The sequence below is a fragment of the Rutilus rutilus genome (genome assembly GCF_951802725.1).
Source record: "Rutilus rutilus genome assembly, chromosome: 21".
In the NCBI taxonomy this organism is placed as follows: Eukaryota; Metazoa; Chordata; class Actinopteri; order Cypriniformes; family Leuciscidae; genus Rutilus; species Rutilus rutilus.
The window spans coordinates 30,261,676-30,285,193 of record NC_140226.1 but is presented as its reverse complement, the minus strand read 5'-3'; the positions used below and the strand labels follow the sequence as shown (position 1 = coordinate 30,285,193).

Genomic DNA, 23,518 nt, shown 5'->3' with positions numbered 1-23,518 from the left:
AGCATAGAATAGAATAGAGGAGTAAAAGTGGATGAGGTAATGTTGGATAATATTATACTCCTGAAATCTGGTATAAAAAAAAGTTCACCATTTAAATTTGTAAAAATAAGCCCAAATATTGAATGTTGTTTTCCAATATACTGATTCTAATAATGGAAGAATACAGATTTTCATATACAGAGACTTTTTCACTCATAAATGTATCACATTACAAAAGCTAAAGGCTGTTTCATATTGTGCATGCAAGTAATGGTTTATTTAGAAACTTTTTTTATAATATTGTTTTCTCTGTTACCACAATCATTACAAATTGGTGGGCTATTTCTTTTTTTCTTTTTCGAAGGTCTAGGCTATATTTAAAGCTTTATTTAAGCAAGAGAGTCAATAAGAATGGAAGAGTAAATGAATTGAATGAAATGAAAACTGAATCAGATAAAGAAGCCAAAGGTGAGCGAGAAAATGAAAACTGAAAGAGAGCTAATAATATTGTGAATGTGTGAAACAGAGATGGAAACTTTTTTAATACACATAGAGTGAAGACTGTTTGCACGTGTTTGGGTGCGTGTGTGTGTGTGTGTGTGTGTGTGCGTGTTTGAATGTATGTGTGTGCTTGTTTGTGTGTGTGTGTGTGTGTGTGTGTGTATTTGTTTATATATATGTGTGTGTGTGTGTGTGTTCTCTATGTTATAGGGACTAAAAATGTCCACAAGGATAATAAAACCTGAAAGTTTTGACATTGTAGAGACAAATTTCCGGTCCCCATGAGAAAAACAGCTTATAAATCATATTAAATTACACATTTCTTTAACATGTAAGAAAGCACAATGTTTTCTGTAAGGGTTCTGTTTAGGGTTGGGGGATAGAATATAAAGTTTGTACAGTGTAAAAATCATTATTTCTATGGAGACTTTTCTAAAACACCAAATGTGTGTGTGTGTGTGTGTGTGTGTGTGTGTGCATTTAGATTGAGGGTGGCTGACTCACAGCCCAGTGTCTTTCTCACCACAGCCTCAAAAGGGAAAGTTGTTCCACAGAGCCTAATGGAAACCACTCTGTCTGCTTTTCCCTTCAGTAAACCTCTCCCCCTTCACTCACTTACTTCAGTCTATCTCTGTCATACATAAGAACACACACTCACACAGGCAAACACACTGTTTGGAGCTTCCTAAAAACAGCTGCACTGTTCCCATTTCAGCTTAACAGGTCAACAGTGCTTAACCCTTCCCTCTACACACACACACACACACACACACCATCCTCTCATTACTCATCCACTCACATACTTTCTCACACACACACACAGAGACTCACACATCCTCTCATTACTCGTCCACTCACATACTTTCTCACACACACACACACACACAACCCTTAACGTGCTAAGTAAAAACACAGCTTTGAGTTGTCAAGGAAACAGCAATAAATACACAGTCCTCCATCCATGCTCCATTTTCCCTGATAGATCTCTCTCACTCTTTCTCTCCACCTTTATCTCGTTCTGTCTCTGTCCTTCTCTCTCTCTCTCTCTCTGCTCAGTAATTTACTCACGTCTCAGAGCTCAACATTCAGAGCTGTGGGTAATAGTGCAGTGGAGACTGAGAGAAACACAGTATAGTAAGTAGAGCAAAGAGTAAAGTTGAACATAAAAGGAATAGTATAGTGTAAGTACAGAATAAAGTAACATCTGATTATACATAATAGAATAAAGAGGAGTATAGGAAAAGAGCAGATTAGAGCACAGTAGATTAGAATGTAGACAGAATATATAGATAGCATTAGTAGATAGAATAGAGGAAAAATAGAACAGAATAAAATAGAGTAGATAAGAACAGTTCCTGTAGGTACGTACGAAAATGGAACATCGCACAGTACAGTTGCACTGAATTAGAATGGACTTAAATAGAACAGAATGCAGTACAGTAGAACAGAATAGAGTAAAATAGAGAATAAAATTGAATGAAATGAAAACTGAATCAGATAAAGAAGCCAAAGGTGAGAGAGAAACAGAGTGAATGTGTGAAACAGAGATGGAAACTTTCTTTATACACATAGAGTGAAGACTGTTTGCATGTGTTTTTGTGTGTGTGTTTGTATGTGTGTTTGTTTGTCTGTGTGTTTGTGTGTATGTGTGCTTGTGTGTGTGTGTGTGTGTGTGTGTGTGTGTGTCTGTATGTGTTTGTTTGTGTGTGTGTGTTTGTATGTATGTGTGTGCTTGTATGTCTGTGTGTTTGTGTGTACGTGTGCTTGTGTGCGTGTGTGTGTGTGTGTGTGTGTGTGTGTGTGTGTGTGTGTGTGTGTGTGTGTGTGTGTTTTATTTAGTATTCACAGTATTTAGTCCTGTGAATTTGGACTTACTTCTTTTGTCACATACTATTTTTCGCCTACTATATAGTAGGAAAGTATGCGATTTAGGATGCAGCCCAAGTTTCATTACTGAATGAATCAGCGTTTTTGAACGAAACTCGAATTAATGATTCAATGGCAAATACATTTTTAACAGTCACTTGCCGCCACCTAATGGCAAAACAATGTAATCGATACAATCGTTATTTGAAGCCCCGTGTTACTTTCAAAAGGGGATTTGCTCTATTTTGATCGATCGCTACTGTAGAGATCAGTGTTTATATCTGAACTATAAAGTTTTATTTCCACTTCTGTGATGGTTTGAATAATTGTAAGACTGTTGTCTTACATTGTTTGTGAAGCTGTTCCATAACTAAACATGAAAACTGCTCCCTCTCAGCAGTCAAACACAGATCTGAACGCTCCGGTATTGGTTTGTCAAAGGTTTAATAGCCGAATCGTTGTCTTTTAGGAATGAGATCACGTGGGTGTTTGAGATCGGGATCTTTTAACGATGAATCGCGCAGCTCTAATTCAGACCACATCAGTGTCATGTGCCAGCGCTTTATCCAGACATTCTCTAATGCTTTCCCTCCCTCTCCCTTGCGTTTCTTTCTCACAGCCTCACAGTTCCCTCTCCACACACACACACACACACACACACACACACACAGAGATGAAAGAGAGGGTGTCTCTCTTTTATCATCCATCCACAGGCATCAGAGACTGGAAGTGATGAAATGATGCAGTGGTGTGTGAGTGTGTGTGTGTGTGTGTGTGTGTGTGTGTGTGTGTGTGTGTGTGTGTGTGTGTGTGTGTGTGTGTGTGTTTCTTCACATCTCACAGTGAAAGTAAACAGTTTTACGCAGAGGACTACAGTCCTGTGTCACCGTGTCTTCTCCTGCACTAAATGATATGATTGCTCCATGTGATTATGATAAACAAACACAGCCTGCGGTATTTAAAGGAGGAGCATGTGCCAATTACACACCCTTTACAAAAACACACACTCATACACTGATGAAATCACTATGAGAATACTCTCTAAAACACACACAATCTAATCTTAACATGCATTACACACTACAACATGTATTTAACCCTTCAGCATGCCCTGCAACTATCAAATCCAACATAAAAGCTTATATTGGACTGAACAAACTATTATTCCACATTCTTATCATTAAGGTTGCAGGAAAATATTAAACTTTGCTTTTTTGTAGTTTCCCAAACTTTGCAAAGCTGATGTAGTCTCTATATTTAACTTTATGGGAAAAATCTTGATCATGTTCTTTCAAAGGTGGGTTTGTCTTTACCAGTGCTCCCCTTATTCTTTCAATTAAACCAATTTAACAGTATTTTAAATGTCATTTAGTGATTTTTTTTTATATTGGCAACTGATCAACATATTGTAGTGACCATGGACCACAAAACCACTCACATGGGGCAGTTTTTTTTTTATTGAGATGTATGCATCATCTGAAAGCTGAATAAATAATCTTTCCATTGATGTGTGGTTTGTTAGTATATGACAATATTTGGTCGAGACACAACTATTTGAAAATCTGGAATCTGAGGGTGCAAAAAAATCGAAACATTGAGAAAATCTCCTTTAAAGTTATTCATTTATGTTGGCGATTGTGCTGCATTCACTCAGAAAAATAAATGTTTTATATATTTAAGGTAGGAAATTTACAAAATATCTTCATGGAACATGATCTTTACTTAATATCCTAATGATTTTTGGCATTAAAGAAAAATCAATAATTTTAACCCATACAATGTATTGTTGGCTATCGCCACAAATATACCCATGTGACTTGTGACTGGTTTTGTGATCCAGGGTCACATATATTTAGATCTGAATAAATTTGCTTCAATATAAAACAAATTTTACATGCCATGCAGTCAAATCAACTTTGACATGCAAAATGTTTTTCTTTAGCATTAAATATGTTTATCGCTTGTCTCATGTCATTCTCATTTCTCAAACACAGGCTCGTTATGTCTATTAAATACACTACACATAACGTACATGTACACTACCGGTCAAACAAATGCTTTTCTGTTGAACTTTCTATTCAGCAAAGAATCCTGAAAAAAAGTATCACGGTTTCCACAAAAATATTAAGCAGCACAACCATTTTAAACTGTGATAATAGTAAGAAATGTTCTTTGAAGTCTAAGTCTACAGTCTAAGATTTCACAATATGACTGTATTTTTGATCAAGTCTTTTCAAAAACATTTAAAAATATTACTGAACATTTGAAAGGTGGCGTAAACTAGCCTACATTCTGAGCATATTCTGAACACACACACTACACAAATAATACTGCAAAATACGGACAATATTCTTTATAAACGCTACAGAATATAGTCAGAGAACATCCTCTGAAGACTTAGATGACACGCCTTAGTTTCAATACTGCGCTGTCGGTTCTGTAAGAGTTTCACAATTTAGAAATACATTCCTGTGTTTACATCGCAATGCCTTTTTCCAACAGAACTTCCCCTGGAAAGCTACATTAAACTGACTTTCAGCCGTTTTGTGAATAAAAATCTCATTACGCAACAAGTTTTATCACATTTTTTTTCATTGCCGTGAGATGAAACGATAATTTGCAATTAAACAGACAGTCTGGGACATACATTCCTACAGGCACTTTCATAAACACTCACCAATGCTACAAACACAGACTAATTAAACCAGTAATGACTGGGAAATGTCATCATATATCACACTTTAATGAGGAGGTCTGAGAAAGCAGTGACACAAATCTCATCTTTAGCAGAGACACTGGACATAGAGGTTTATTAACTATGATGGTGGTGACATTAAATAAAATTCACTCTATTATTGTTTTCAGCATAAGCTGTTGGGAGATTAGAAAAGGCTAAAAATGCTCTAAAATATAGCTGTAAATATCATTATATTTTCATTCTTTTGATTATATTGCAGTGACACTTCAGGTCCTTATAATGATATTTTATGAATGTGTTAATGTCATAAAAGCCTTTATGTAGAAGTAGATCAATAGCTCACATGTCCCAGAATTCCAGTCGCCCAGAAAGACAATGACTTGCCCTAAAGGAAAGCTTCTTTCAAAACTTTATACATTTTAACAAAAGTTTTTATATGTAGTGGCCTGTAATTTAATCACACTGTGATACAATGAATGCCAGTCATACATACATACAAATGCAATAACAAAACAGCCCCTCCACACACACACACACACACACACACACACACACACACACACACACACACACACACACACACACACACACAAACCCGTTTATAATAACAACTTGTGCACACACCTCGAACGGCTGGAGCTCCTCCTTTTCTGTGTAGAACTCCAGCTGTCTGTCAGAGATGAACTCCACCACCGACAAGCCTCCCACGCATGACTGACCAATCAGAGGCTGGAATCTCTGTAAAGCAAAATATCACATCCAATCAGTCTACTTCATCAGAAGTTATACAAACTTTTTCAAGGTCTTGAACTCATCATTTGAAACATTATTTTTTTTAAAGTTTTAAAATATATATTTCAAGGTAAACAGTATTCTTTAGAAATACCATGAATGATTTAATTCATACATTTTAGTAGGTTTTTTTGGTCACATTTCACAAAAAGAGTCAAATTATCTGATATTTCAAGAGCTTTTATACTTGCCACACAGTCTTAGGAGTCTTCCCTATGATATCATTTCCTGTTTGATCTTTTTTATGCTTGTTTGTGCATTTGGACCATTGGACTTATTTGGTTGCACCACGTGAGGTTATTAATCAATAAGGTTTATTTAATTATTAAGATTTTTTTCTTTACTTAAGCTTTTTTTCTTTATTATGATATCAGGATAGTAGTATCACCCTGACACCACCACTTAAAATAAAATAAATAATTAGAAATTAATTTTAAATCAGAAATTAGCAACAAAAACTTCAGAAATAAGTGTCATGTCACTGACCTATGCGCTAAATAGTGGTAAGCTGGTAAATTACATACAGTACATACAGTACAATATCTTCTACGAGAAATAAGCGCTGCTCTGTTGAACCTTTTAATCATCAAACAACCTAGAAAAAAAACTTTTCCACAAAAATATTAAGCAGCACAACCGTTTTAAATTGTGATGATAATATGGAATGTTTCTTGAGCAACAAATCAGCATTAGAATGATTTCTGAAGGATCATGTGACACTGAAGACTGGAGTAATGATGCTGGAAATTCAGCTTTGCATCACAGGAATAAATGACATTTTAAAATATGCTAGAATAAAAAAACAGTTATTTTAAATTAATAATATATATCTTTTTTTCTTTATTATGGTGTCAGGACAGTTGTACCACCCTGACTCCTCCACTCAAAATAAAAATAAATAAAATGAATTTTAAATAAAACAATTCAACAACAAAAACAAAATAAAAAAGTCATGCGCATAAGTTAAAGTAAGCAATGCTCCATACTGCAAAATTGACCAGTGTGTGTGTGTCTGTGTGTGTGTGTGTGTGTGTGTGTGTGTGTGTGTGTGTGTGTGTGTGTGTGTGTGTGTGTGTGTATGTGTGTGTATGTGTGAGCAAATATCTTGTATCTTGTGAGAATTCAGTTAAACTCTCATTGATCAAGTCATATTCTCTATGCATGGTTTCTATTTATATAAATACTAGGCCAGCACACTCAAAGTTTCCATGTCTGGCTGCCTGGGTTATGTGTGTGTGTGTGTGTGTGTGTGTGTTCGTTCATGTAAGTCAATGCATATTATGCAACACAACAATTTTCATGTCTCTGCAGAATGCTGAAGTGAAATCTAATCTAAATATGGCCACGGTGTTAAGGGATGTGCATATGTGTGTGTGGGTCAGGTTTTGCTTACATTGCGGGGATCAAATGTCCAGCCAGCGTGGATGACTTAAACATAATAAATGTCCTAGTGAAAATGCAAAATAGTTGAGGATAAGGTTTATGTACAAAAGATAGAAAACATCATTAGCTCAGTATAAAAACAACAGATGTCAATGGAAAGTCCCCAAAACTAGAAAAAATAATATGTTTTTTTGCAGATGCATGTGATGACTTCTGAGGAGCCAAACATCAGTCAACCAAAACCTCAATTCACTTTGTACTGTGTGCGTTCCAGTCTGACTATGTGTGTGTGTGTGTGTGTGTGTGTGTGTGTGTGTGTGTGTGTGTGTGTGTGTGTGTGTGTGTGTGTGAGAGACTCATAAACCATGAGCTTGGAGGGTAAGGGGACAAACAGAACGTGTGTGAGCTATTTTTAGACACTCTGCACTCACATACACTCTGTCGCACACACCCCACAGTTACACACGTTTACCGCACTGTGGTTTGAGACTCTGTTCTGTCAGTGAGGCATACAGAGAGAAAGGACAAACAGTCAGGACAAACATTCTTCAGCAGAAACAGCATAACGACTTCATTAAGACACAAATCTGCGCACAATTAACACATTTAATGCATGCGTGCACCAACAGCTAAACTACTACAATTCTGCTTCTAGAAATATATAAATAAATAGACTCATTTAAATGACTATACACAACAGAATCCAAGGTAAAGTGCTCGACCAGATTGATAATTGGCTATTTTGTGACTGTCGACATTAGCCAGTTATTGGTCAGGTAGAAATAATCAACATTCACACATTTTCTGTTTTTGGTCAGTAAGACTGTTTTTATAGAAATTATTCATACTTTTTCCCCCAGCAAGGACATTTTTTTCCCAAAGTGACAGTAAAGACATTTATAACTCATGGTAAGAAATGTTTCTTGAGCAGAAAATTTGCATATTAGAGTGATTTCTGAAGGGTCATGTGACACTGAAGACTGGAGTAATGATGCTGAAAACACAGGAATAAACATTTTAAAATATACTACGATAGAAACTAATATTTCACAATTTTACTGTTTTACTGTGTTTTTAATCAAATAAATGCAGCCTTGATGAGCACTTTTCAAAACATTAAAAAAAAAATCTTACAACCCCAAACTTTAGAATGAAAGTGTATTTTAAAGTATTGTCAAGTACATGTTAATTTAATTTAAGCTATTTTAAGTACTGTAGTATGTCACATTTCCCATCATATTTGTAATATATCAGCATATATTGCCAGTATATTGTCCTTCATCCGCTCTTTGCAGCAGATATCAGTGTGTTGGCTATTAAAAAATCCCTATTGGTTGATCGCTAACGGAAATCATTAATGTATTGCGTAAGGTGTCCATGCGAGAATAAACCAGTGTCTGGAGTGTGATATTACAAAGGCTGTGGTAAGCCATAAAACGAAGTCAATTGAATGTAGTCTAATCATAAACTTAAATGAGATCCAGTCCACCTTCAGTCCATGCATGTCTGTTTAATAACTCACACACCATTTCCTATCATGCTGGGAAGCGGGAACTTTCCATTGACTATCATTTTCATAGTGAACTACTGATATTTTCTAGCCTAACCCTAAACGTACTCACAGAAACCCTTTCTGCAGACAATATGCCCAGCCCCAATACCACACTTGCGGTCTTTGAACCTTGTCTAAACGTATTTCCTATATTTGGCGTACATGTACGTAGAACTTTTGATGACCTGATGGGCCACACTTGCAACAGTGTGTTGTAAAAATGCATGAACAGATCTTTATTTACACATTTTGATACGCATTTTAAAATAGACCTCTAAATGTCCAGTAGTTCCTATGTAACAGGCAACACAATTTAATTGTGGTGCTTCTAATTAAGTGATAAAGGCAGTTGCAAAAGTTTTACAAAATACAGATAAATCATCTCTGCACCATCATAATGTGCAACACTTTGTTTTAATGCCAAATTAAGTGTAATATCTAAATAAATGTAACTTACTAAAAAAAATTCATCATTTACTCACCAAACCAGTAAGGTTTTCTTCTGCAAAACACATGACATTTTGAAGAATGTTGGAAACCAAAGAGTTTTGGTGACCACTAACTTTCATTGTATAGACCTTATGCACCTGAGAAACGAGGGCGCCGCCATCTTTAGAATATTGTCTTTTAACTTCCGTTTTTGCGGTCGCTCTGTATATTTCTATAGCATTTCTGTCCAGGAGTAATTCGCTTTTGAAGTGGATTTACTTAACGTAAAGTTAACGAAAGTTATCATGAGGACTGTAATGTTTAAAGCAGATGACTTAACAAATGTAAGTCGACCGGGAAGATTTTAAAACGAGCCGTTCATTAATAAACACGCAAAACGCTGTGAAAATACAGACCGGAAGTCAAAAGATAACGAGCGCAAGGCTAAAAAGGGGCGGGGCTACATAAGGTCTATAGACGACCACTGAGACGTTTCTCACAATACCACCTTAAATGTTCCACAGAAGAAAGAAAACCATACAGGTTCAGAACGGCATGAGGGTGAGCAAATGATGACAGAATTGACATTTTCGGGTGAACTATCGCTTTAAGTCTTAGTTACGAGAAATTAAGTTGCAGTTGCGAGAAATAAAGTGAAAAAAGCTGATATTTTGAGATATAAAGTTACAAAATAGAGCAACAGTTCTGGAAAACTAGGATACCATCTTATTTTTTTCAACTCTGTGGAAGAAACTAGCTTCCATAAGTGTGTTTATAAAGCCATTTTGATTTCAGGTTTTACTGTCCTTGCGTAATCAAAACCTGAACCACACACACACACACACACACACACACACACACACACACTCACACATCACATTCAACACAAGATCAAAATCTGGACCACAAAAGCGCATGTGATCAAACATTTGAAGCCTCATTTACAATGATCACACACGCACGCACACACACACACACACAACTACTTTCCCCTCTCCCTCTGTCCTTTCATTTCTCTCTCTCACTCCAACAATCTAGGTCACACACCTGCTGAAGCGCGGCCATACACCCTCACTCTTGGCAGAGCACACAGTGTTGCCATGGTTTTAGTGTGTGTGTGTATGTGTGTGTGTGTGTGTGTGTGTGTGTGTGGGGAACATTAAGACTTCATTAAGCCTTTAAAGCTGCTTGGGTCTGTCTCTACACATGCTTTGAGGGACTGAGAGTGTTTGTGTGTGTGTGTGTGTGTGTGTGTGTGTGTGTGTGTGTGTGTGTGTGTGTGTGTGTGTGTGTGTGTGTGTGTGTGTGTGTGTGTGTGTGTGTGTGTGTAAGGGAATGCATGAGCGGCTATATTCGCATTTGAGACCATTTATATTTTGTGTGAAGAAGGATATGTGTATGTAATCAGAAATGTCTGCTTAGCACAAAGCCACATTTAGGAATACTTAATAAAACAGGTCAGAGTGCATGTATGCATGCACACACACACACACACACACACACACACACACAAATACACAGAGGAACAATCAAACAAGCAGGAGTCACTGCTGATTGAAAAAACAGAGATAAAACAGAAACAGTTCGACGGTAAATGTCATATCAGTCCACACCCACTGACAGAGAGAGAGAGAGAGAGAGAGAGAGAGAGAGAGAGAGAGAGAGAGAGAGAGAGAGAGAGAGGGAATAACAGCAGTGTTAATCACTGACCCTTGGGCTATGACACACTGACACGTGTCTCGCCACAGTAGCTGCTCTTTAACCCACGCAGGATCAATTTCAGCTCGTCTCTTCTGTAAATATGCACATTTTCAATCTACTGTCCTGAACTTGTGTTCAACAGGAAGAAAAAAAAATTAAAATAAATCACGTGAAAAAAATGAATATAGTTAAATGGAGAACAAGACTTTTTTTTTGGAGAAGTCTAGTCAAATTTGCCTTCTGAGAAATAACCCAGGAAACTCGTGCTCCTCGAGAGTCGACGTCTCGCACTGAGGTCACAAGCTCCACAGTTCAACTTTCAGTACTCCTCACCAAACCCTCCCAAGTCCATATTATATATGCCATCCACCTGAATTTTATAGCATTTTTAGAAAACGATCGACAAATCTGACGTTTAAATGAGCTTTAAAAGAGCAACCTATATGAGTACTATCATTGTCTTCTGGTGTAGAACTTGCGCTCGAGAGCTCTTACATGTTTCACAGCAACAGAAAGTGTTTCTGAGTTGTCCTGCTCTGTTCCCTCCTCTCTCTCTCTCTCTCTCTCTGGGTAAACGTGACCTTTCGTGTCGGTTTTTCCCCTGTTGGCAGGACTGCAGTCACAGAGCTTGTTCTGGATGAAGAACTGTCTCTGCTTTGAATTTCTGATGTAGAGATTCAGTTAATACTGTCTTTTGAGTGCTTGACTGCATTCAAAATGCTCTGATTCAGTGTGGAAATCTCACTCAAGCGGTCTTTCATGAGAAATCTTTTATTATGGAAAAAAATTATAATAATACAACACTGTTACGGTTTACTATACTTGTGTTTTTCCAAGAGTTGTTTTTGCTAAAGGGAACCTTCAATTTCCCTTATATTCTCATTAAATGAGAAGGTCAAAGGATCGCTCTCTCTCTCTCTCTCTATATATATATGTTTATACACGTTTACATTTTATATAGAAGTTGCTCTTTCATAGTTCAGAAGACTCTATTATATTACTCATATTCCTTCAGAGAAATGAAAGCAGATTCAAATATTGGCATATAGTAAGAGTATAATGCACAAATCTTTGGATATTTTGAGAATGTGAAAGTTTGCAGACTTTAGTTATGTGCTTTTGTCATTCTTAATATTTCTATTTAGCGTTAATTTGGTTTTATTTCATTTTAATACTTCAGCTTAAAAAAATTGTTGCAGTTACTTGCCAAGGCAACATTTCTAATAGGTTGTTTTTCATCCAGTTTTAGTTTGTCAATAACAACAACACTTGATTTTGATGTTTCCAATTATTTATATTTTACTGTAACGTAAACTCTTGAAATTATAGAGACATTGGATTAACATGCAAAAAGTTCCGCTTTATGTGTATAATATGATAAAAATGGGTTAGGTGAATTCACTTTAATGGTCAATTCAATTTATATTGCAACAACAGTGTGATAAGACTGACTGTGATCTGATATTTCACAGCAACATGAGCACAAACTGAGCGCTGGTTGCCTTCCCTCTTCATGTTCAGCCAGTAACGTCCGACTGTACATCTCTCTTACTCTAATTCATGGCACATCTGGGAAATAATGTACTCTAAGTGTTGTGGGAATTAGGTTTTTTTTAATGATTCTTATTGTCAGTGTCATTAAACACACATTCCTAAAAACAAGAAAGTAAAGCCCTGAAAAAACATGATCAGGGAAAAAGATCTGAAATCCTGGGAATGTAGTACGAGTGCTGACTCTCGCACTTTGCTTCATGACAAAAAACTAACAGTGAACAAAGCTTGTAGGTTTTAGATATCTCCCAAATTGCACAATAACGGATGGTAAGGTTCTTACTCTTCTTTTTCCTCTCGCTCTCTCGCTCTGTTTATGTGTGTGTGTACATGTGTGTGTGTCAGAACCCTCTTTGTTTTGGCTCTCCAAGTGGCTGACACACAGCCAACAGCAAGACAGAGCCTCAGTGTGTGTTTGAAAGAGAGAGAGAGCTAGACCCTAGACAGACAGACAGGGAAAGAGAGAAAGAGAGTGTGTGTGTGTGTGTGTGTGTGTGTGTGTGTGTGTGTGTGTGTGTGTGTGTGTGTGTGTGTGTGTGTGTGTGTGTGTGAGAGAGAGAGTGTGTGTGTGTGAGTGTGTGTGAGTGAGTGAGTGAGTGAGTGAGAGAGAGAGAGCTAGAGACAGACACACAGGGAAAGAAAAAGTGTGTGTGTGTGGTGGGCAAATTTATGACCAGCTGAGTGAGTAATAGTGAATGCACTTCCACAGAAATGACTCTTTACTACACACACACACACACACACACACACCAGACCGGCGGTAAATATGTACACATAAAAAAACAAACAGATCTGCCAGCCATAAATAGAAGATATAAACATACATCATACACGACCTTTGCTCTGCTCTACACACAAGCAAAACTAACACACACACACACACACACACACACACACACACACACACACACACACACACACACGCACGCACACCAGTCTTGTGGTAATGTACACACAAAATCAAATTTGCCAGTCATAACCAGAACATTGTATATGAACTTTTATTTTTTACACACACACACACACACACACACACACACACACACACACACACACACACACACACACACACACACACACACACACACACACACACACACACACACACACACACACACACTATCTGCTGTGGATCTGCTTTGTCTCTCTGGACATTATTTAACCGCACACACACACACACACACAGACAGTAATGGAGTCACTTCCTGACTGAGTCACATAACTGATTAGTCATTTGGCAGTTAGTACGCCATGTGCATTTGAGTGTTGAATATGAATAATTGTGTTACAGTAAGGGATGAAAATCATTAGAGGTTCGTTTTACCAATGGACAGACTGATACAACTGGCTGTAACTCAAAACAGAGTGAGCAACCTGGACAGCATTTCTGGGCATCATAAGTAGATTTAGATGTGAACATTAATATGCACTTATGATGTCCAGAATTGCTGAATCAAACACTCAAAAATACAATATTTGAACAACCTGATGCACAAAACATGCATCAAATATGAACATTTAAATCAAACCTATGATTTTCAAAAAAAATGTCATTTGGACAAAAGTATATTGGATTGAAGATTGAAATGCACTATGATAACCCAAAATGGTGAATCAAACATACAGGTGTGAATGTTCAAAAGAACAAATAACACCCAAACATGCTGAATTAAACAATGAACATTCAAATCCAACTTCTAAAAAAATGCTAATTCGAACAAGAGTATGTTGGAATCAAACATTCAAATGCACCAATTATGTCCAAAAATGTTGAACAGAGCATTCAAATATCTGAATTAAATATTCAAATGAGCTACGATGCCTCAAAATGCTGAATAAAACAAGTATATCCAACACTGCAACAAATTAATAATGCCCCAAATTGCTATTTTGAACATACACATCCAACATTCAAATGAACCTATGATGCCCAAAATTATGATTTTAACATATGAATGTACAAATCAAATGCTTGAATGAACATATGATTCTCCAAAATGCTGCATCAAACATATCAACGTTTATATGTATGAAACTATGATTCTAACAAATGTTAATTTGAAAAAAAGAGGATGTTGGAATCAAACGGTCAAATGCAGATCTACAGTGCCCAAAAATGCTAAACGAAGCATTCAAACATTTAAATTGAAGATCCACATGCTCTATGACGCCTCAAACTGGTGAATCAAACATACATATACATTTTTAAAAGAACAAATAACACCGAAAAACGCTGAATTAAACGTATGAAAGTACAAATATACCGTTCAAACCTATGATGCCCAAAAATGCATTCTGGGTACTGACAGAGAGAAGATATGACCAGACATTTGTAAAGACACACACATAACCGATGCAGGACAGAACATGACGTCCATCAAGGACGAACGTGGAAACCTCAGTTTTTTATCCACTAGTTTAACTAAATATCACCAGATTTATTTCTGGAAACAGACTGAACTCAGTTTGGTTTGTGAGGAACTTGAGATTGATGTGTCTTCTGTGGCTTTCCTGAATCTGCTGTGATTCATTAAAATGACATTTGGGAAAAATGAGCATGTGTGTGCCACTGTTTGTGTCTGTTTCCGCTGGCTGTGCACACACACACACACACACACACACCGTGAGTGTAAGCAATCACAGCGCAAACAAACATCAGTGTGTGTGTGGTCCTGTCTCTTCTTAAATGATGACATCATTGGTGCTGACTGGAGCTCATCACACACAGGCTTATAATCCCTTAACCTGGATCTATTTAACCACCTGCCATTACAGACAGCAGAATCATCACAGAGAGAGAGAGAGAGAGAGAGAGAGAGAGAGAGAGAGAGAGGAGAGAGAGAGGAGAAAGAGAGAGAGGAGAGAGGGAGGGAGAGAGAGAGAGGAGAGAGGGAGAGAGGGAGGGAGGGAGAGAGAGAGAGAGAGAGAGAGAGAGAGAGAGAGAGAGGAGAGAGGGAGGGAGGGAGGGAGGGGAGAGAGAGAGAGAGAGAGAGAGAGAGAGAGAGAGCATCATGTGTGTGTGTCTAACACACAGCAGAGCACCGACACTTATGTAAACACTGCAGGGTGATGTGTGTGTGCGCGAGACGGAGAATTAGTGAGTGAGAGAAGAGAGCTCGTCTGGTGGTAGATGTCGACGTGTGGTTAGACCGTTACTGGCACGGTGCCAAGAACAGGCGAGGGGGCGGAGGGTCTCACACACACACACACACACAAGCTAAATATAGAGTCCTGTCGAGGCTCCAATCTCACACATACACATTGTGAGACTTGTCAAAACACAAGCATGAGATGAAACAAATAACAACACGTAGAACACTATGATTCCCGCGGTGCGGATCCAGTCACTACAACAAATAAAGGTGCGGTCTCATATTAGCTAAATTTTGCCTGAATTTTGCGGGCAAAACAAGGTAATTTTCCATTGTCAATACTAGTGTAGCAATATATGAAGAACAAAAGTCACTATAAACCCAAGCAGCTTTCTGTTGGTCAGCATGACAGATTTCAACAGGCAACTTTTCGCCCCTTTCGCAAAACTTTCCATCGCACGGATTTCTATTGAAATGAGTGTAATTTGCTAAAACTCAAAAGATACAGGTAAATGTGACACGGAATGTCACGGAATTTAGCAGCAAAAGTAGGAGCGTACAATTAAATAAACTGAAATCGCGGTCTGTGATTATTAAACCGCAAAAAGACATTTGAAGTGTACAATATTTTGCACGTGTCAGAGTGAATGTTTCGTCTTCTACAGTTTCATCTATTACACATACTTAAACATGCGTGATGTTCATAGTGTTTTATGCATTAATTTAAATCACAACAGTTTTTGATGATAAATTTGTATTAAATCATAAAAAAATATATATAAATAAAAGATTAAACTGAATTTGTGAACAATAAAACCAATTTCACACACTGTTAAAAAAAAACACATCCTACACCAATGTTTTTTCAGTGTAGGGCCCTATATTTTCTATAAAGTTTAATGAATTCAATTAATTATTAATTATTACAATTTAATTACGCCATTAAATTTGAATCCAGAAAAATGAATATGGAAAACACAGAATTTGGGTAAAATTTCATTGGGCCCTAAAAATGGACTTTCTTGCGAAGCTCTCGTGAAGTTTCACCCGAGTAAAAAAAAAGACGGAAACATTCATAAAGCGGGAAACCAACACCGATGAGAAAGAGACCCCCCAAACCCCCAGAGGAAATAAATTTCCTAGGACACACAGAGCCCGGCACACAGACGTGCGGTTGACCTGTTATTCTGCGAGGTCACAGAGTAATGTAAGCTCTGCAGCTGGTACATAAATATGACTTTGAGAGCAGAGTCCAAGGTAACTTGACACAACTCTACAGCTGTGTATAAACACACACACACACACACACACACACACACAACTCTCTATTTAAACTGCATTCAGACTAATGAAGTGTAGCAAGAGACGGCGTTCTCTGTTCTGTGCTCTGCTGGTCTCTGGGAAGGTACAGAGGGAATAAAATGGGGGAAAAAACCAATGAAATCTCTCTCTCTCTCTCTCTCTCTCTCTCTCTCTCTCTGCTGAAATGATGGCACTGCTGTGCAGCATCCCTTCGGAAATAAATCTGATGTCACGCTCTCGTGAAATGCGCACACGTTCACGTACATCACACTGAGTGAATCATGAATGCGCACTGAATGTCCGGTCTGTGATATTACACGCGATGCTACATATGCGCACGCTCTCTGGGGAATACTGGGAGTAATTAAAACAGTCAAACTAGTAATCTTGTGAAATTAGTATTGCAATTTAACTATTTTCTATCATAAATTAAAATGTAATTTATTCCTGTGATGCAAAGCTGAATTGTCAGCATCATTACTGTCTTCAGTGTCACATGATCCTTCACAAATCTAATATGCTGATTTGCTCATTTCTTATCTTATTCAAAAGAACAGCATTTATTTGAAATAGAAATCTTGGTTACACTTTATCTTAAGGTGTTTGTGGTATAGTGTAATTGTACATTTAAGTACTGGGTAATCATAATTAACTACATGTATTACTATAGGGTTAGGGTGTGATTCGGTTAGTTGCATGTAGCTTTGCTCAGTTTATAGCAATTACTATAGTAACTACATGTAACGTGTAACAAGGAGACTGTAAAATAAAGTGTTACCGAAATAGCATTTACTGTCTCTTTTGACATCAATATCATTAGAATACCTTTCAAAATAATTTCTTGTCCAACTGATAAACGATGAAAACATTGACAGCCAATCAGAATCTACATGACTTTAAAGAGCCTGCCGTTTAAAGCGGCATACGTGCACTTATAATAAAAAGAAGGTTGCACTTTATTTTAAGGTGTCGTTGTTACACAGTACTTAAATGTATAATTACAGAGTAATATTAAGTAACTACATGTACTTACTATAGGGTTAGGGTTAGTTGCATGTTATTATGCATAATTTATAGTTATTACTACAGTAACTACATGTAACATATGTAACAATGACACTGTAAAATAACGTGTTATCAAAAATAATGATTATGGTCTGTTAGTGTGGATGCTAATATAGTTATCATGATAGTTATCTTTACAAGAATGGGCCTTAAAACTATTAATTTAATCATTCTTAGTATTTATTAATACAAAAAATAATAATTAATACTAATTACTAATTGAAATTTTTTTTTTTTTTTATATCATACTGACACAAAACTATATATTACACAATAAATTACTCAAATAAATTCACAAATAAAAGAATTAGAAAACACGTGTTAGCCTTTGACAGGGCTGTCAGTCGAGTTCAGAACGGAGATGGACCGACAACTGTCTGCTATAATCAGCCAATGCAACACAGTCCAAGTAGGTAATCTCATAACAGTCTTAATACTTAACCTGAGTACTGCTAATATCAGCCTACCACTAATTAGCATATGACCATCCAAGTTTACATTAGTAAGATTTGAAAAGATTCTTAATATTGCACTGATATTTTAAATCTTTGTATCAATATATTTTTGATTTATGTGTGTTTATATGTGTTCATGCACATTATTTTCTAAATAGCTCAATTAATGAAGAAGCAGTTTGTCTAGATAAGATGCAACTGAAACAATTATGATATTGTGATGCATTGCAAAGTATATTGTATTGTAAGGTACTTTATGATACCATAAAGTTCAAAAAGTGAACGAGAGTGTGAACAATGCCGCATTTATTTTGCAGAGGCTGTCAGGGATAATTTACATATAAAAGTTTTAAAGGTCAACAGCTGTTTAACAGTAAAAGGAAAATGAAAATAAATTACAACTTTCTGGCAGAATAAATCCTGATTAACAAATGATTTATGTGAAATATGTTAAATATTAACATAACCGTGAGTTATGTTAAATCAATGTTAAATTCCCAGCATGGTTTTTGGGTACAATATCGACTTTCGTGTCTAAAAGTAGTCATAATCCCTCTCATTTCCCCAAATCCCCTCACCTCACATTCTTGTAAAACTGCAGGTCTTTTTATTTTATTTTTATTTTATGTAAAGGTCAAAACATCTCTTAGCACCTGCAAATATGCGAGCGCACACACACACACACACGAAAGTACAAACACCTAATCTGTTCCCCTTCCCGACACGTTCAGTCTCTCTCTCTCTCTCTCTCTCTCTCTCTCTCTCTCTCTCTCTCTCTCTCTCTCTCTCTCTCTCTCTCTCTCTCTCTCTCTCTCTCTCTCTCTCTCTCTCTCTCTCTCTCTCTCTCTCTCTCTCTCTCTCTCTCTCTCTCTCTCTCTCTCTCACACACACAAGCGCTTTGTTAATGGTCTGTCTGACAGTCACACACACACACACAAACAAACACACACACACACACACACACACACACACACACAGGCTTTCATCCATCCCGTGAGTGAGCGTCTGTCTCTTCCTGTCTCTTCTAATCTCTCTTTCTCTCTCTGACAAGTACACTGACATACATGCAGTGTTAATTTTTGACAAAGAAGGTTGGATAGTGATAGAGAAAAGAGGGCCAGGGAGATTATACTAGAAAAAGGGAGATAAAGGGAGAAAAAGGATGGTGTGTGTATGTGTGCAGGTCACTGTGATAGAGCACCACTGCTGACTCAGTGGTATTCTACAGCAGAGAAAGTCACAAGCAGATCTGATCTCTCTGTGTGTGTGTGTGTGTGTGTGTGTGTGTGTGTGTGTGTGTGTGTGTGTGTGTGTGTGTGTGTGTGTGTGTGTGTGTGTGTGTGTGTGTGTGTGTGTGTGTAAGGGAAAAAAGGAAACCAGAGTGTGTCTGTTCAACCCACAGGAAAACGTATTGCTCAGAGGTTCTTTCATATCCTATATGTCTAAGTTACAATTCATTTAAGTTTCTCCTAAGAGAACAGCAAACAAATCAGATTATTGAGAGACATACAGTGAGAGTATAATATAATGAATGTATATTAATTAATTAGGGCTGTTTGTTTGGCATGACTTTATATACAATGTTAAAGATGCCATGGTATATCCGCGGCACAATTTAAAGTAGCCCCGTAATGCTTTTTCGAACATTACATTTCATGCAGTGTGTTTGTGAATGTAAAAAGCTCAAAGTGCTTTTTTTTGTTTAAAGATCAAAGTGCATGACAAATAAAGTCACTTTAAAATAGCATAATTGGGCACTTTAAAGAAATAGTCAATAGTGATATTCTGACAATAATTCGAATTGATTCACCTTATGGTTGCGATGCACTGAAATTGGGTCACAAATTGAAGAACGCCATTTTTTGGAACAACTATTTAGCAAAATATGCTTCATATAAATGTATATTTGCATATCATGTAATTAATTAGAGATTTACTAAACCAATAGTTAATGAAAATTAATGATCATGTATGTTGCTGGTAGCCAAACAACAGCGCCAATATCAGTTATACAGTATATACCAGTGTATCACTTATTTTATATAATGGCTTCAAACATGGTTCACCACATTATATTTATAATGTATGACTATTTGAGTCCGAAATGTGAAGCTGTGTCTGCAGTAATGCCAGACTAATTAATTTAAACTCATAACAAATAATCACTTCTTTTGGTTCGCATCAATTTATTTCCAAAAAATATTAACTATAAAACTGTTTTCAACATTAATAATAAAACCAATAGGATCCAAGTTGTGTGTGGGAGGCTGAGGCAGGCGTGTGTCATTGAGAGTGAAATAAAATAGGAGTGAGAGGTGTAAAAAGGAGAAAAGAGTATGAAAAGGGAAAGAATGAGGTGAGTGTGTGAGTGTGTGTGTCAAGTCAAGTCAAGTCAAGTATATTTGTATAGCGCTTTTCACAATACAGATTGTATCAAAGCAGCTTCACAGTATTAAATTAAAATAATACAACAAGGTTTGTTTCTAGTGGAATTTATTGATTGATAAAATCAAATTAAATATCCCCAAAATAGTGTGTGTGTGTGTGTGTGTGTGTGTGTGTGTGTTGGCAGAGTCATTCTCAGATGTTGCTGCAGAAATACGTTTTATACTGACCATCCTGATATATAAAAACACTGCCCATCTCACACACAGACTCGCACCGTTTTATCAGACAAAGCTATAAACACAGTGCTCTGAATGGAGGAAGGTCACACACTCACACACTCCTTATCTCTGCAACCTGTTGACCAAACAGAGCTCTGTTGCCACAGTTACCACTCCACGTAACACAGAGTAACCCGTAGAAAGACGCAGTCAGCCACGGTGACGTGCCGTCATAAATTAAGTTACATAATGCGTGATTGTAGAGTGTGGCACAAATGACTGCTTTAACGTCTTTGATCTGCTGTCTGGAAGAAGAGGTAACGTGAGGTAAGGTAGGTCAACTTTATCATCAGTTTGTTTCACAGCCAGCAGTAAACCATACAATCAGCAAGAACAAACACTCCAACACCACAACACACAAAGAAGAAAGGGGGCGGGGGAAACACTTGCATGAGTAATTTACCTAGTATAATTTAAAAAAACCAATGGCAGCTGGTACAAAAGGATTTTTTTTTTAAAATCTATTAGTCCATTAATCATAAAAGTACTGTCCACATTAAAACCACAAAGCTTCTGTAAAAAATACATACGCTTGTGGGCTTTCTTGCACACAGCATCTATTACAGTACTAAGGTATTTAAACTGATGTACAACCTCAACAGCATTAAAGGGATAGTTCGGCCAAAAATGATTTTAAACCCATGATTTACTCGCCCTCAAGCCGTTCGAGATGCATATGTCAATCATTTTTCAGACGAACACATTTTCAGTTATTTTAGAAAATGTCTTAGATCTTTCAGTGGTTATAATGTCAAGTTATGGGGTCCACTCCTTCAAGTCCCAAAAATGTGTGTCCTACGTCATACGCCGGCATCCATCTCCCGTGAACGCGCGTCGACCGTTGCCGGAAGCCAGTTATTTTAATTTATAAAGTTTTAAATATGTATATTTTTACGACAAAACCGCACGGATTACCCTCAGAAGGCCTTCGTTTATCCCCCTGGAGCCGGATGGATTACTTTTGTGAAGGATGCATGCACATTTTTGGGACTTGAAGGAGGTGGACCCCATAACTTGACATTATAACCACTGAAAGATCTAAGACATTTTCTAAAATAACTGAAAATGTGTTCGTCTGAAAAATGATTGACATATGCATCTCGAACGGCTTGAGGGTGAGTAAATCATGGGTTTAATATCATTTTTGGCCGAACTATCCCTTTAATAATGACAGGAGAGATGACTGTACGATTCTTCCCAAAATCTATAATCATCTCATTAGTTTTAAAGGGATGGTTTGGAGTCATTTCAACCTAAGGTCCTTTGCACCATGACCTCGAGCCAAACACCCCCCTGAAGCCTTTTTTCCCTTGGTCGAACATTATTAAAGTTAGAGCTTATTTAGAGATATCAGCCGAATGGCTTAGTGCCGGCGCTAATGGATCCAAGGTTGTATCTCGTAAATTACCCCACTAATAATGCCCAGAATGGTACCAAACTTCTACAGTAGTACAAATAGGTTCTGTACTCATAAAACGAGGCACTGTTTGTAAGTACATCAGGAGTTTATTTAAATAACACTTGCCTGACGGCTAATGCTACCGCTAACGCGCACGTCAAGGTCACTTCCGTGATTTGGGAAAAGCCCGTAAAAGTCCTGGCAGAAAGCGATGCATAAAGATGTAGTGTAACGACGCCCAGTTCCAGCAATGCACTAGTATTTTGTTGGTAGTTCCAGTTTGCAACAATTATTAGTTAACAGTAAGTTGTCGACACTTCGGAAAAAAATAATAAAAAATGCATGTTACACTACATCCCTATGCATCGCTTTCTGTCAGGACTCTTACAGGCTTTTTACGTACCCTATATAATGTGTAATTTTCAATCATTCAAGAATCATTTCAAGAATTCATCTTGCAATCAGTCTCTGCTTCTCATCTCATGTTTAGATACATATTTAATATAGTAATATTTTTATAACACAACATCTCCTTAAATAAAAACAGCCAGACTGATCAAAACCCCAAGTCTGGCTGCATAAATCCAGTCACTCAGTTTCAAGCTCTTGTCATTTTTGCGTGTAACATGCATCAGACGGTCTGTGTATAGTGTGAGTGGCAGTACTTCATGTGGACTCACCAGGGCGGGTTGCAGTCTCCTCTTCTCCTGGGCGCTGCTGCCGCCGTTTGAGCCGGTTCTTCTGGCGGCCCAGACCAGCTCCTGCTCCAACAAAACCACCTCACATTCCTCTCGAAGTCTCCTCCACTTCCTCTCCGCGCTCTGCTCGCCGTCCCAGTGCACACACACCTAACGTATAGAGACAGAGAGAGGGTTGGTGGGTTGCGAATGTATGTACAGACACAGAGGTACATGTGCAGACGCATATGTGTTCACAATTAACTTGATTGATGCTGCTAATTAATAAACCATTCAAAAGTGATAAATCTAGTAAATTAGAAACAAATGTCAACACACCAAAAGCATACGTAACCACATAACTACTTGCACACAAAAGCCTGCTTTCACGCTCACACACACACACAACA

At 37.4% G+C, this 23,518-nt stretch overlaps 1 protein-coding gene across 1 annotated transcript in view; it reads right to left on the bottom strand.

Moving 5' to 3' along the window:
• Nucleotides 1-23,518, bottom strand: part of jmjd1ca (jumonji domain containing 1Ca) — a 65,867-nt gene that overhangs the window by 31,142 nt on the left and 11,207 nt on the right. The window contains exons 2-3 of the mRNA XM_084393812.1: nt 23,112-23,279; nt 5,669-5,782 (exon numbers count right to left, since the gene is read on the bottom strand). Coding sequence (XP_084249938.1) covers nt 5,669-5,782; nt 23,112-23,279 — 282 coding nt within the window. The remainder of the gene's footprint in view (nt 1-5,668; nt 5,783-23,111; nt 23,280-23,518) is intronic.